This window comes from Haliaeetus albicilla, chromosome 1 (assembly GCF_947461875.1).
Source record: "Haliaeetus albicilla chromosome 1, bHalAlb1.1, whole genome shotgun sequence".
Lineage (NCBI taxonomy): Eukaryota > Metazoa > Chordata > Aves > Accipitriformes > Accipitridae > Haliaeetus > Haliaeetus albicilla.
Window position 1 is genome coordinate 60,595,049 of NC_091483.1, and position 13,527 is coordinate 60,608,575.

Below are 13,527 nucleotides of genomic sequence, written 5' to 3' on the forward strand. Positions count from 1 at the left end.
ATGAACAGCAAGGTGCTATCTGACATGTTCAGCGAATGAAGACTACCAGCTCAGAAATACGAAGTGGTAATCGTGTTATACATTGCAAAGTAATAGCATATTATGGGAGGCTGAACCAGGCTAAAACATTTTCAAAGCAACAAGACTTCCTCTTTTGAAGATTGTTGCTGTTTTTGAAGCTCAGTGTACTTCCTAAATTTTCACAATAATCCTAGACTTTTTATAATTCTAGACTATTTTTTTCAGATTTCAAAGATGTTTCGTGTTTGTCTTTGGGTATATTTGCTAAAGCAAATTAGAGAGGAACACACTCCCTTTTATAGCACCTATTGAAATTTTATTGCACTCTGATCTCTGTTGGAACATATTGTCCCAACTATCTCCAACCCAGCTGGAAATCCTGACTTTCACAACGCTGTTTCTTTATGCCATAATCAGGTGGTCGTTCACCTTGTCTTATGTTCCGCTTTCATAGTTAAGATGCTTCTTGACTTCTTGCTAGAAGTGGCAAACCATTTTCCAAATTTCTGTGTCTGACAGTTCCCTTTGTCACACAGAGATGTCCTCTGGTTTGCTCCATATTCAGTTTGCGTTTTTTTTCCCCATTATCTCTGCTATTTGTAAAATTCATGAAGTGACTGGTGATACTCGATCTCTTGTTGCCATCCAGGTAGAAGTTGCATAGTAGAGAGGTGAAGAAGCTATTCCTATGTAGCTCAAAAGAGGTCAACAGAGAAACCTGTACATTGAAGAGAGGAAAGGTGTCTGAAAACAGCTGTATACAGTAATTTTGAAATACATCTTCTATATATAATGTAATGTAAAATCTCTAATGCCGTACTTTAAGGAAAAACAGTTGTGCAGACAATTCAGTTTCAAATGTTTCTTTTTTTCTGTAATCATTTAAGTGCTCTCTTAGGTGTCAGTGAATGTTTTCAGACCATAATGTAATCCAGATGGTGCTTTTTTTTTTTTTCTCTGTTACACTTCTTTTGTAGTTGGCTCTTTCTTATTATAGATAGTAAACCTTCCCTGCATACTGGCACAATTTCTTTATGCTGATGGTTCATTAATCACAATGCTTTCTTCTTAACCCTTTGATGATAGTAGTAAGATTTCTTGTAAAATGCAGTTATGAGCACAAAATTCTAGAATCCAGAAATAATCTAAGACTCAGATGAGTGAAAGGACTTGTGCTTCCAGTATGAAGTGCTGGATATAAGACCCTTAATATCCTTTGAAGAAGTATTGCTGACCTTTGTTATATATCTGTAATTATTAGTGGAATTTCCATTCCACTAATTCCATTCCATGCTTTAGTTGCAGTTTGATTATTCCAACACCATTTCATAGCAATGCATAGCTTCTTGGTACCTCTGTTTTCAGACACATAGATGATTAGAATCACTTGAAAGTTGCTGGAGGGCACTGAGTTGTGCTGATGTCTGTTTCTCACACTTCCTCCCCACAAACCTTACCCAGAATCACTTAGTATCACTGCTTTCCCAATGCAAGAGTTGTGCAACAAAGCATACAGACATAGCTAAAGCTAGTGGACTTTGCAAGATGGGGTAAAGGTAAGCATTTGCACTGTTGTGGATGAAGTGTGCTCACGTATGCTGTTTGTCTGACTATTGGTGCAGAAGGATGCGATGGTAGTCCATGAGAGAGTTGAAAAGCTTAGCAGTAACTTCCTTCATGTTGAGACTAAGTGATCTTGGACTGCTACAGTCATTTGTGCCAATTCAGTTGCCTCAATTCACTAAGGCAGAAATCTACACTGGCGGGCCTTCTTGTTGGTTTGAGTACTTAAATTATTAATTTTTTGGGTGTGGACTGTATGTGCTTCACACTTAGCAGAGCAAAAACTGTGCCAGTATTCACCATATAGTCACTGTTGCTATTTGTTACGAAGTGTGTGCCATTTATCAATTTTTTGAAATGGAAGAAGTAGCATATGTATAAACATACTGTAGAAGGTGCTGAATTTATATTGTAGGAATGCATTTCAGTTCAGAGTCTGCAAAGTGGTCAGTCTGCATGATAGCTAAATCTTTGTAAACATTAAAGTAAAAACTCTTTCAAACATGAGCACTTCTATAAGCTTAGAAATATTCTTGACATCAGGTTGCTCAGTTTTGTGGTACATGGGACATCAGTACACTTCGCCTGTGTTTATATGCTTAGTCTTAAGCCTTGCATTTAATAGAACTTTACATTTTGGTAATTTGTTCAGTGAGAAATACAGGTATTTGTTACTACTTGTTACTATTGTCTCTTGAAAACTGTGTGGAAGAGATGATGACGTTGGCATGAAAAGCAGAAGGTAGATCTGCAGAGCTGTCTCTTACCTCATGAAATTCCGTAGCACTTCTGCTGTGCTTTGAGTACAGTTCTGCTTAATGCCACCTTCCAGGTTCATGGTGATCAACAAATGGTTTCCCAATAGGAAAAAACCCTTTAAGTTTGGCTGAAAGTGTTAAAATTCGAAGGAATGCTTAAACTTCTTATTTGTACATTGTTGTATGTTTTAGTGATTTAAATGCATCCTATGTGTGCTTGCTCTCTGCCAAAAATACTGTGGTTTGAGATGAGCTTTCTAAGCCACTTCCACAGTAAATTGACTGAATTCTGAATTGTGTCTGGTATTGGTTTAATTTCCTTTTCTCCCTTTTCTTTTATGGTGTTGTAGTATATGCTGAAATTGTTTCTCTGACTTGTCTAGCTTTCTTAGGTGACTGCTCTAGAGACTTTTGACTAGGCAAAGTTAATAATTTTTTGGAAAATAATTAGTTGGCCTTATGAATGCACAGTGTGGGAGCAAGATTGAAGAAGAGTAATTAAAATGTTGGTCAGGTCCTTTCAAAGGCCTGTGACAGTGTTTGTGGATCTTCTTTCATTTATTGTGACACTGCTAGTACAAATGTAGTTGGAAAAAACCAAGATGCTGTAACAATAGGCCACCACCACAGCTTTATGGGGTGGAAGGTGCCCTGATGTTTTATTCTAAGTATTTCTTATTTTTCATGGACATCTGCTGTGTTGCTGTAGTACAATAACATCAGTTTTCTATTCCTTTCCTGCATTCAAAATATTTTTATACTTTTCAGAACTCTGTACATCCATGGCCATACGAAGCTGGATTTCATGGTCTGGTATACTGCAATTGAAAAAGCAGCAGGTACAGATGGTAATGCATTACAAGATCAGCAGCTCAGCAAAAATGATGTTCCTATAATAGTGAACAGCTGTATAGCATTTGTTACACAGTATGGTAAGTACAGTGGATTTTATTCAAACTAAGATCATTTGTATAATACCTAAGGCCCCACACCATCAGATCTTATTGAATGAGTTTATATATTATCTAAAGTAAACCCATACCCCTCGTTAGCCTCACCGCTTTTTGATGTGATGGTGAAGTACACTGCCACACATCTGAGAATGGGCAGTTTGGGGAAATACAACTTGGTAGATGCCCCTTATAGACACCTTCCTATTTTAGAAATTGACTTGTTTGCCTGATGTAGCTCAGCCTTGGGGTCCAGTGCCTTGGTGCAGAGCACTTCATCCCTGAAAATAAGCTATGTGAACTAGGAAAGGCTATGGCCTGGACTGGTCAGCAGATCTTCTGGGAAACTGATATTATCTGTGGAGCTGAGTTTGGTCTTAAGGCTGCTGGTTTTTCAGCATAATAACCTAAGGACACACAGTCAATTACTGCTTAAGTAAATTTTGCCAGTGTAACTTTCTGTAGCATTACATCATATGCAGATGATGTCTGTGTCCTTTTTACTACTGCAAATTCATCAGTTTTCTTGTGAAATGCTAAATGTGTATCAACCCTGTACAAATCTGTCTTCAGCAAAAATGTGTCTGTAACCTCCGTCAGTATGAGAGCGCCTAATTTATATTTCAGTGACTGAAGTTTAAGTGAATAACTTTTGAATATGGCAACACTGCATTATCGTCAGTAATTGTGTCTGGGTTACAACTGTTGCCTAAAAACAAGATGAAAAACATGTTTTTGCTAAATTATTTTTTAATCATTAGCAATAGGAATTATTCTAAGTATAGTTTACACTTTCATGCACTGAAATGTTGTTAAAGCAGGGTAATTATGTCCGCCACTCAGAACAATCGCTTGTGTGTGTTCTAAATTAAAATTCAATTTCCTGCTGTCTTTTAAATAAGTTAGATCTTTATTGGAAAAAAATATTTTTTTCAAGATCAGCATTACTGGGTGTTTAAATACTCATGTGAAAGCTGAAGGAATTATTTGTATGCGTTACCTGTATGCATACAGGTTTTTGTGTTATCATGGTAAAGGTTCTGGTTTCAGTTGTGGTCTACAGATAACAGACACTATTGGGTCCCACAGCTGTTCCTGACAGTAACAACACAAAGGCAGTGCTTGTGGGCATTACAGGAAAAGTGAATTGCAAGAACATAAGACATGATTCCATAGGTTTTGACAGAGTGCTTAATTTGACAGGTACAGAAGAAAAGCAGGGTTTTGTATAAAATACGATTCAAGAAATGTGGGGAATGTGGGAAACACCTCTGTAAAGAGAAACAGGTCTGCACATCTATGCCAAACTTCTAGGAGTTTAAAAAAAAAAAAAAAATAACGTTTTGGCTACTGTAATATACAGTAATTAGAGGTAGTCTTGACTGTGTTTTAGACTATGAATTTTCTTTTAAGTTGGCTTTTGTGGTGTTAGTTGTTAAATACAAGAATAGTGGCTGCCTGATGTCTTCCTGAATGTGAGAAAAATCAGAAAAAAAGGAATACTTTCTTCTAATCTTGAGGCTTTTAAGAGTGAAATGTTTCAGGTTGGATGAATAGAATAATACTTTACTGAGTCCCAAGCTGAGCTGATCAGTAGGGTAATAAAATAGTGGGAGTTTTGCTCATGAAAGCAGCTTTTTTTTATGCGTAATACAATAGCAGTCATCAGAACTTTTTTCCTTTACTGTGCCTTCTGAAACTATTATTTTAGGAAGTTCTGAAGAGATATGGGGATTTGAATTGCCTGTAAAGTATTCCTGAAATTGTGATCCCAGGCTTGCTTAATATTATGATGTGTATTTTTGCAAAGAGGTCTGGTTGGGTGTAAGCAGGCTTTGCAGTGTTTTTACTGACAAAGTGAGTATGTGCAAAAGGTCAGTGAGATTTTAGTAGGAGATATGATATGTTTGACAGCCAGATATGCTTTTCTTATAATAACGTTTGGAATTTTTAAAAGAATACTTGATTTTACATTTGTTTATTTTTCTGTCCTGTATTTCTGTAACTTAGGTTTAGGTAGCAAGCACATCTACCTTAAGAATGGTGATTCTTCCAATGTGGTTGAACTGCTGGAAAGCTTCAAAAAAGATGCAAGGAGTGTTAAACTAAGAGCAGGAAAACATCAGCTTGAAGATGTGACTGATGTGTTGAAGAGTTTTCTTTCTCAGATAGATGATGCACTTCTCACTAAAGAACTTTACCCATTCTGGATCTCTGCGTTAGGTAATGTATTCAGTAACACTCAATACAAGAAAGGTTGTATGTACGTTTTCAGTATCAAATTTGAGGGGGTTGTTAATTACTTGCCCTGTGTCAACCTATGTAATTTGATAATTGGCAAAACAATTGTAGTGAGGAAGAAAAAAAGTTTAGAGCTTGGCTGCAATATACTTATGTTAATCAGAGATGATTTTATTGCCTTTAAGTGAACCAAAATAATAATAACAACAAATAGTGATGTTTCCTTGTAACAGTAGACCAGTATTGCACTGTGTTGTAGTTGGATCAGCCAAGGTAAGAAGTGATGATTAATATTTTACTGAAGCATTGATGGCAGAATTCAAGAAATAGACATATGTTAGAGTAGGAAAAAAGTGTGTACTCTGTCTTTTGACCATATGTAGAAGTTTATGCCACTTTTGAACTAATGTTAATGCTATCATCTGCATGATAGTTAAATGACAGTCTTGCTGCTTAAATTCTTCAAATATCTTTTATGAACATTCACACAATGTTATGTGTATTAATAACAATGTAAACTTGTTACCAACAGTTAACTTGTTTTTTGTTTCCTTAGAAATATTGATTTAATTTGAAAGAAAAGTTAAGTAACTTCAACCCAAACTGTAACTTATGTATTTAAAACATGAGGATGTGTATCTCTGTGGTTGAAAACAGAACCTTGAGATTACTAATAAATTAGTTACTCATTACATAAATTGTGATGGTTTCTATAGTGTTCATACAAACCAGCTATATTTCTATTGGTTTCTATATTGCAGTATTTACAGACTTCAAGAAACAAACTCTTTCCATCCAAAACTGTGCTATAAATTTGCAGATGATGCATAGCAATAAGAGATGCACAGGAAAAGCTAAGACAGAACAATAATTTCTGCCTTAATGCATTGAAATCATATAGGCTTGTTTAGTGTGGTGAGTTTTGTCTTTAAAAAAGATATTAAAAGCATATTCCTCTCCGATTTTGCTTAAGTTCAAACTTATGGAAGTTGCTTTAATGTGAACCACTAGAAGTTTGGGAAATTCAAGTATCAATATTACACATTTTTGAACTTTAACCTTAATTTGAACAAACTAGAGGAAAGAATATTAAGAATTTATTCACTTACCACAAGATTGATCCGATCTTATCATAAGTCAAAAAAAAGTTGTATCGGTAGCAGTTTAGATTTAAGTTAGCTCTTTTGTGAATAGAGGTGTTACATAATGGTGTTACAGTGATTTAACTTCCTGATTTGTATGTGGGGCTAAAATTCTGCTTCAGTTTTACAGCAGAGAATTCTGTCCTGTTATAATTAAGTGACACTACTTGTGGGAAGACTAAAACACTTAGGAAGATCCAGTAGAAGACCTTTAAACTGTTTTTTTGTTTGTTTATTTTTTCTTCCAATTACCAAAGAAATCATAACACAGTGCAGTAGTTAGTGGAGAGTGCTAGCAATCAGCTGGAAGAGATGAGAGTTCTTATGTGCTTTTTCCTTTCCGAAACTTGAGTGAAGCAAGGGACTGATAAGAAAAAAGCTAAATAAATAAAATTTACATTAACTTTGCTCATGCCCTGAGCAGGATTATGCTCTGTAGTATCTATGCAGCACAGGGAGGCAGGCTTAACTTGAAGGTAGGGAGCTGTGACTGTCTCATACTGCAATTCCGAAGACTGGAATTCCTGTCATTGGCTCTGCCACTGTCCAGCTATGTAACTTTGTACACCTTATTCACCACTCCTTCCCCTTTACTCTCCTCTTACCAGTCTTGTATATTTGGATCTTTAAACTAATTTGGGCCTTGAGACACTTTACCAATAAAAATTAAAAATATGAAAAGGTCTTTTCCTTTCTTATCTCTGGGAACTCTTAGAAGTACATTTGCACATGTGTATACACAGATGCACTCACACATGTACACACACAAACTACAGACTAAACAACCTTTGAGAAGAAAAGCAATTGCTATCCTGGGATTTAGTCTTAAACTGTAACAAATGGTGCTTGAATATAGAACTGTCCCTCATCATTGCTGATACTGTTTCCCTGAACTGGTGTACAATAATAGACTTTGTTAATAGTAGATTGTCAGTATTGCCTTTATGAAGAAGAGGTTGATTGGGTAAATTGTAATTTTAAATGACTAGGTGATGCAAATATAGTTAATGAGAACTGCTGTTGATTTTTAGTGTGCATTGTTATTAACGCTCAATGATTATTATTTTCCGGCAGATACACAGAATGAAAAGGAACGTGTGAGGAAGTATGGAGCTTTTATTCGGACGCTTCCACCAGTCAATAGGGCAACTTTGGCTGCTTTAATTGAACATCTTTACAGGTCAATGCAAATGATGCACTGTAGCAGAGAAATTCTTGTAATGTGTTCTCAGTATAACTCTACCATAGATGAAATGTGGCTTGTTTCATTAACTAGTAAGCATCAAAAGGTTACCTAGTTGTGGCGATTAATTATATTTGATTCCTTTTAATTTATAATGTGTTTTTTCTTTGGTTGTATTTTTAGCAGTAGGTATCCATAAATATTAATGGGATGGAACAGCCTTACAGCAAGAGGGCTGCCAGTGTATGTGTCCAAATAGGGTAATTTTTGAGGTAGCTTCTTTATACAAATTCATTTTACCCCAGTCTGCTAGTCTTCCAGAGGATTATTGCAAATGGTTCTTGAAATTAAAAGACTTTTCAGGGAAAATGTCCTTCTCCACAATCTGTATTGCACTTAATAACTTTGAGAATTAGCTACCCTTTCTGTTTTTCATCAATGCTTCATTTTGCAGCTGAGGTAGCGGTAGACAATATCCAAAATATAAACTTGTTTAAGCAACAAAGGTCATGTCTTATTCCTAGATCAAATAAGCAGCAACAAATGTATAAAAAATGTGTGACTTGGTGTCCTGGTTTCAGCTGGGATAGAGTTAATTTTCTTTCTAGTAGCCGGTATAGTGTTATATCTTGGATTCAGTATGAGGAGAATGTTGATAACACTGATGTTTTCAGTTGTTGCTGAGTAGTGTTTAGACTAAGTCAAGGTTTTTTCAGCTTCTCATGCCCAGCCAGCGAGAAAGCTGGAGGGGCACAAGAAGTTGGGAGGGGGCATAGCCAGGGCAGCTGACCCAAACTGGCCAACAGGGTATTCCATACCATGTGATGTCATGCCCAGTATATAAACTGGGGGGAGTCGACCAGGAGGGATGGATCACTGCTCAGGAGGAAATTGTGCATCAGTTGGCCAGTGGTGAGCAATTGCATTGTGCATCACTTGTTTTGTATATTCCAATCCTTTTATTATTATTGTCATTTTATTACTGTTATTATTATCATTATTAGTTTCTTCCTTTCTGTTCTATTAAACTGTTCTTATCTCAACCCACAAATTTTCCTTTTTTTCCCTGATTCTCTCCCCCATCCCACTGGGGGTGGGGGGAGTGATTGAGCACCTGCATAGTGCTTAGTTGCTGGCTGGGGTTAAACCACAACACTTGGATGATTCTGCAGTGTCATGGTTAAATATATATTATCTAATGAACAAGTCAGATTATGTTCCTGGTAAATTGTAGTGAGTAGAGAATGTATAGAACCTTTTCTGTACAGGATGTTGTGTTCAGAAATTACATTACATAGCCAGGTACATAGCAGATGTCCTTTAAAAACTATTTATATGATTATTAAATTGATTGGTGCCATTGTTAGGATAAAGGTTATAGTAAGTATTGTGTTTAACGATGTTTCTAAGCATATCCAATTCAGATATATTAATATGCTGTTATATCTGTTCTGAAAGTAGTTTGAATTCATGTGTGTAACAGCCAAAATTCTGTGTGATGCTTTGAAGTGTTTGATTCTAAAAGAGGATACATTATGTAAACAACAGAATTGATATGTAAAACTTTACCATAACTGTAGAAACTAAGAAGGATCTAATTTCTTTCCACTTTTTTTTTTTAATCTTAGATCATAAGTTTGTAGGATATACTCATGTAACTTAATATAGCGAAGCTGTACTTAGTGTTGTTGCAGCCTCACCTTGAGTACTGCGTACAGCTCTGGGCCCCACAATTTAAGAAAGATGTTAAGGTCCTTGAATGCATCCAGAGGAGGGCAGCAGAGCTGGTGAAAGGCCTGGAAGAAATGTCCTATGGGGAGTAGCTAAGGACTTTGGGCTTGTCTGGTTTGGAGAAAAGGAGGCTGAGGGACGACCTCATGGCTTTGTACATCGTCCTGAGGAGGAGAAGTGGAGAGGGGAGGTGCTGAGCTCTTCTCCCTGGGATCCAGTGATAGGACATGTGGGAATGGTTCAAAGCTGCACTTGGGGAGGTTCAGACTTCATATTGGGAAACATTTCTTTACCAAGAGGGTAGCCAAATACTGGAACAGGCTTCCTAGAGAGGTGGTCGATGCCCCAAGCCTGTCTGTGTTTAAGAGGCATTTGGACAATGTCCTTAATAACATTCTTCAACTTTTGGTCAGCCCTTAAGTGATCAGGCAGTTGGACTAGATGATTGTTGTAAGTCCCTTCCAACTGAACTATTCTATTTTTATTCTATTCTAAATAATTTTGATATCATTTGAGATGCAGATAGAAAATATAAGTTTTCATTTCCGTAATGAGATGCGAGGTAAAGAATATAAAGAAACAAATATAAAAAAGAATAAATAATATTAGATTTTTTTCATTGCATTTAATGTAGTTATTCTTTTTGAAATGCACTGCATATTCTGTAGAGGAGCCTCAGACAATTAAAGGAACAATGAAATCTTCTAAATATGTTTATTTTTCCTTCAACAGGGTGCAGAAGTGTTCTGAAACCAATCATATGAACCCTCACAATCTAGCCATGGCGTTTTCCTCATGCTTATTTCAAACTAAGGGCCAAACTAGTGAAGAAGTCAATGTAATTGAAGATCTAATTAAAAATTATGTGCAACTTTTTGATGTAGGTATCTTTATATAAAGTGTCCTAATTGCTCAGCTGTTAGACATGCTAAAATGTAGAAGTCTTTTTAAAGATGATCTTGCTATTAGTTACACTGCCTGAGGATTTGCAGGGTTTTGAACTCTTAATTCAGTGGACATTGTTTTTTGTCTGCTTTAAATTTTATTTCCCAGCTAGCTTAGTCTGTGTAGGAAAGACTATATTTATAGGGTTGCTGTGAGCTACTGTTTTCCAAAATGGTGCACATTCTTCTTGCTTGACACCAGCATACCAATTTTAAGAAAACATTAAGATTATGACTATTGAAAATAATACTTCTATGCAGATTTTATGGGCCTGATCAGAACTGAAGCATGGAAGAATTCTGTGTTCTTAGTCTCCGAGCTGTGGTTACAATAAAGACTAGAGCAAGTGTTTGGTTCCTTAGGTCTAGAAAGAACATTAAATCCAACTGGGTAGAGAGATACTGCTAGAAGCAATTCGTATTAGCCGTTTTGGTTTAGAGTTTACTGTGCCACTATAACATTGCTTGGCAGTTTTTCTTGGAGTTCTCACTTCTAATATGTATTTGGTAAAGTTTATAGTAACGAATCCCATCAATGAAGTGCTGTTTCTGACTGATAGAATATTTTGCATAGCTGCTTCTATAAGAACGCGATTAACACTATGGTTAATTGTAACAATATTTATTATTGTTGCATTATTATTAATTATTTACTAATTTTAGATGTAAGCATTGCTCTGTATTTATATTTGTATTTATCGTAGTTTATTATATTAAATTAGTGTTTGCTACTTTATGTTGTAATTTTTATACTAGCTCCCTTATACTTATTAATTGATCAAAACTTATCCATTTTAAACAGATAAATGAAGACCAGGTCAAACAAATGGATATAGAGAACAGCTTTATTACCAGGTGGAAAGACACTCAGGTAAGTGGGAAATATCAACTGGTACGAAAACAATTTTAACAAAGACTATTTTGTTGTTTACAGGTTTTTATACCTAGATTTCTAAATGTAAATTACTGAGTTTGTATAGTGACCAGTGTTTTTTACAGCGCTGAGGGAAATAAAATTAAATAAAAGAGGAGGCATAAACTGATAAAGGAAAACAGTTCTGTGTAAAGCATACTGTGGAATTATGTTCTGACCTGAGCACTGGGATAACTTACAGGTTGTTACATGCTTTTACTATACTTCATAAATTGTACTAGGAGGAAATGGTCAAAGTTTGCAAGTGTGAAAGTGATGACCTGTCCTTTTTTAATTTTAAACTTGCATATTAAGTACCTTCAAGTGTATATTAATACTTTTATTATTTCATAAGCTTTGGGTATACGTGGTCCCTCTTCATTAGAGTTTCACTATCCCTTTGAGTTTAAAGTGTCTGAATCTTTAGCCGTATCCTGTTTTGTGACCATTTCTAGAACCCCAAACCACAAACATTATTTGGGGAAGCTTCAGACACATACCAACAGTCAAACTGAACTTCAGGATACAATATAGGAAAATGGGAGATCTTATGCCACTTATTATCATCTTGAGTTCCAGTCTTACCTGTAACAACTTTTGAATAACTTCAGAGTGGTAAGAAACAGCAAAGTGATAGCACGTTTCACTGTCTGAATGGTATTTTTGTACAGTCCTAATTAAAGCAAAAATTGGTAAGTTTCATAACACTACCAAGGTGGTTGAATTAAGAAAGGTAAAAGGAAATGCAAGGAGCTTAAAAGCTTTTTCAGAAATCTAAAGTAGTGGAGGAGAAGCTTTGAGCGGTTTTGGAGCTTATAGGGCTTTAGAAACTAAGCCAGCAGAAAAAAAAAAATCTATAATACTTTGTCTGTTGGTTGCCTTCTGCCTTCCATCAACAGTTTTGTGGTACCTTGTAAGCCATCATTAAGAAGACAGGGTCTTGCAAATACATGTTGAAATTCTATGTTCTGTGAATTGCTATCTAGAGTCTTGCTTTTATCTCATATTCCCTTATTGTCTGGGTCAGAGTGGCATGAAGCTTTCTGACCATAATGACCTACTGTGAATGTTCATATAGAAGGTAGAATGCCTATTTCCTCCTTTTGGTGCCCAGTGGGGAGTGACCAAGTCACTGGGAAACAATTTAAAGTTTATTTCTAGTGTCTGTCTTGCAGAATGGAAACATCTGCATTCTGGCAACCCCCCCCCCCCTTCCCCCCCCCCCCGATTTGATATCCCTAAGAGCATTCTGCAAGGCAGGGGTTGAAGTATCTTTAATGGAACTTATTAATTCTGGGGACCATGAAAAGGACCTTACTGAGATTAGAGAATAAAATTTTGAAGCCGAAGACAGTGAAAAATGCATGGACTTTTAAATACATTCTTTTCTGTGGTTTTAGAACCAAAATAATGCATGTTACATCTGGTTACACTATTAACATTTTCCAAGCAACTCTGGGAAGCTGTCATGATTAAATATTTGTAATACCTTCTGGAAAAATTAGGGAGATATGAGAGGAGTTTCATGAGTAGAGGAGGAGATAGTGGAATCATTTTGATTAGATAGGGAGGAAGAAAAGAAAGGAAGCTGAAAGGCTGTTGATGGATTGAATAACACAGTAGCAACTGCTGTCTAGGTAGGTTTGTCTAAAACTGAAGCTGTGAGGAATATAGGGAAGACCAAATAAAATGGTTTTGTTCTGTATTTTTTCCACCCCAGATACCACTACTAAATGACCTTTATGAGGTATTATATTTACAAGAAGAAGAGACTTGCTTTCTGTTCTTTAAAATAAAAGCCTAGGCTTTCTAAAATTGTTAAGATTTTTATTAAAAAGCTTCCAGCACCTGAAAAGCTAGTCTTCCACATTTTAAACTTTATAATCAAACTGGAACCTTCATGAATAATTGGGCCTGTTTGGACTGGTTTCCCTGGGACTCTCCAGATTGTTGGGAGGCAGAATTATAGAAAGATTGAACTGGGATTTTAACTGTTCTTATTTTGCTGACAGCAAAGTCTCTAGCATTAATAATCAGCTTTCTAAACTGATGGTTACACCCACTGTGTTAACAGACTCTGG

At 36.1% G+C, this 13,527-nt stretch overlaps 1 protein-coding gene across 6 annotated transcripts in view; it reads left to right on the forward strand.

Moving 5' to 3' along the window:
* Positions 1-13,527, forward strand: part of ARAP2 (ArfGAP with RhoGAP domain, ankyrin repeat and PH domain 2) — a 134,390-nt gene that overhangs the window by 80,884 nt on the left and 39,979 nt on the right. For all 6 annotated transcript variants that reach the window (XR_011326143.1, XM_069792080.1, XM_069792095.1 and 3 more), the window contains 5 exons: positions 3,111-3,274; positions 5,303-5,515; positions 7,750-7,855; positions 10,322-10,469; positions 11,336-11,404. Coding sequence is in view for 5 of the 6 variants with exons in the window: in XM_069792080.1 (XP_069648181.1) it covers positions 3,111-3,274; positions 5,303-5,515; positions 7,750-7,855; positions 10,322-10,469; positions 11,336-11,404 (700 nt within the window). In the remaining variant the exon portion in view is untranslated. The remainder of the gene's footprint in view (positions 1-3,110; positions 3,275-5,302; positions 5,516-7,749; positions 7,856-10,321; positions 10,470-11,335; positions 11,405-13,527) is intronic.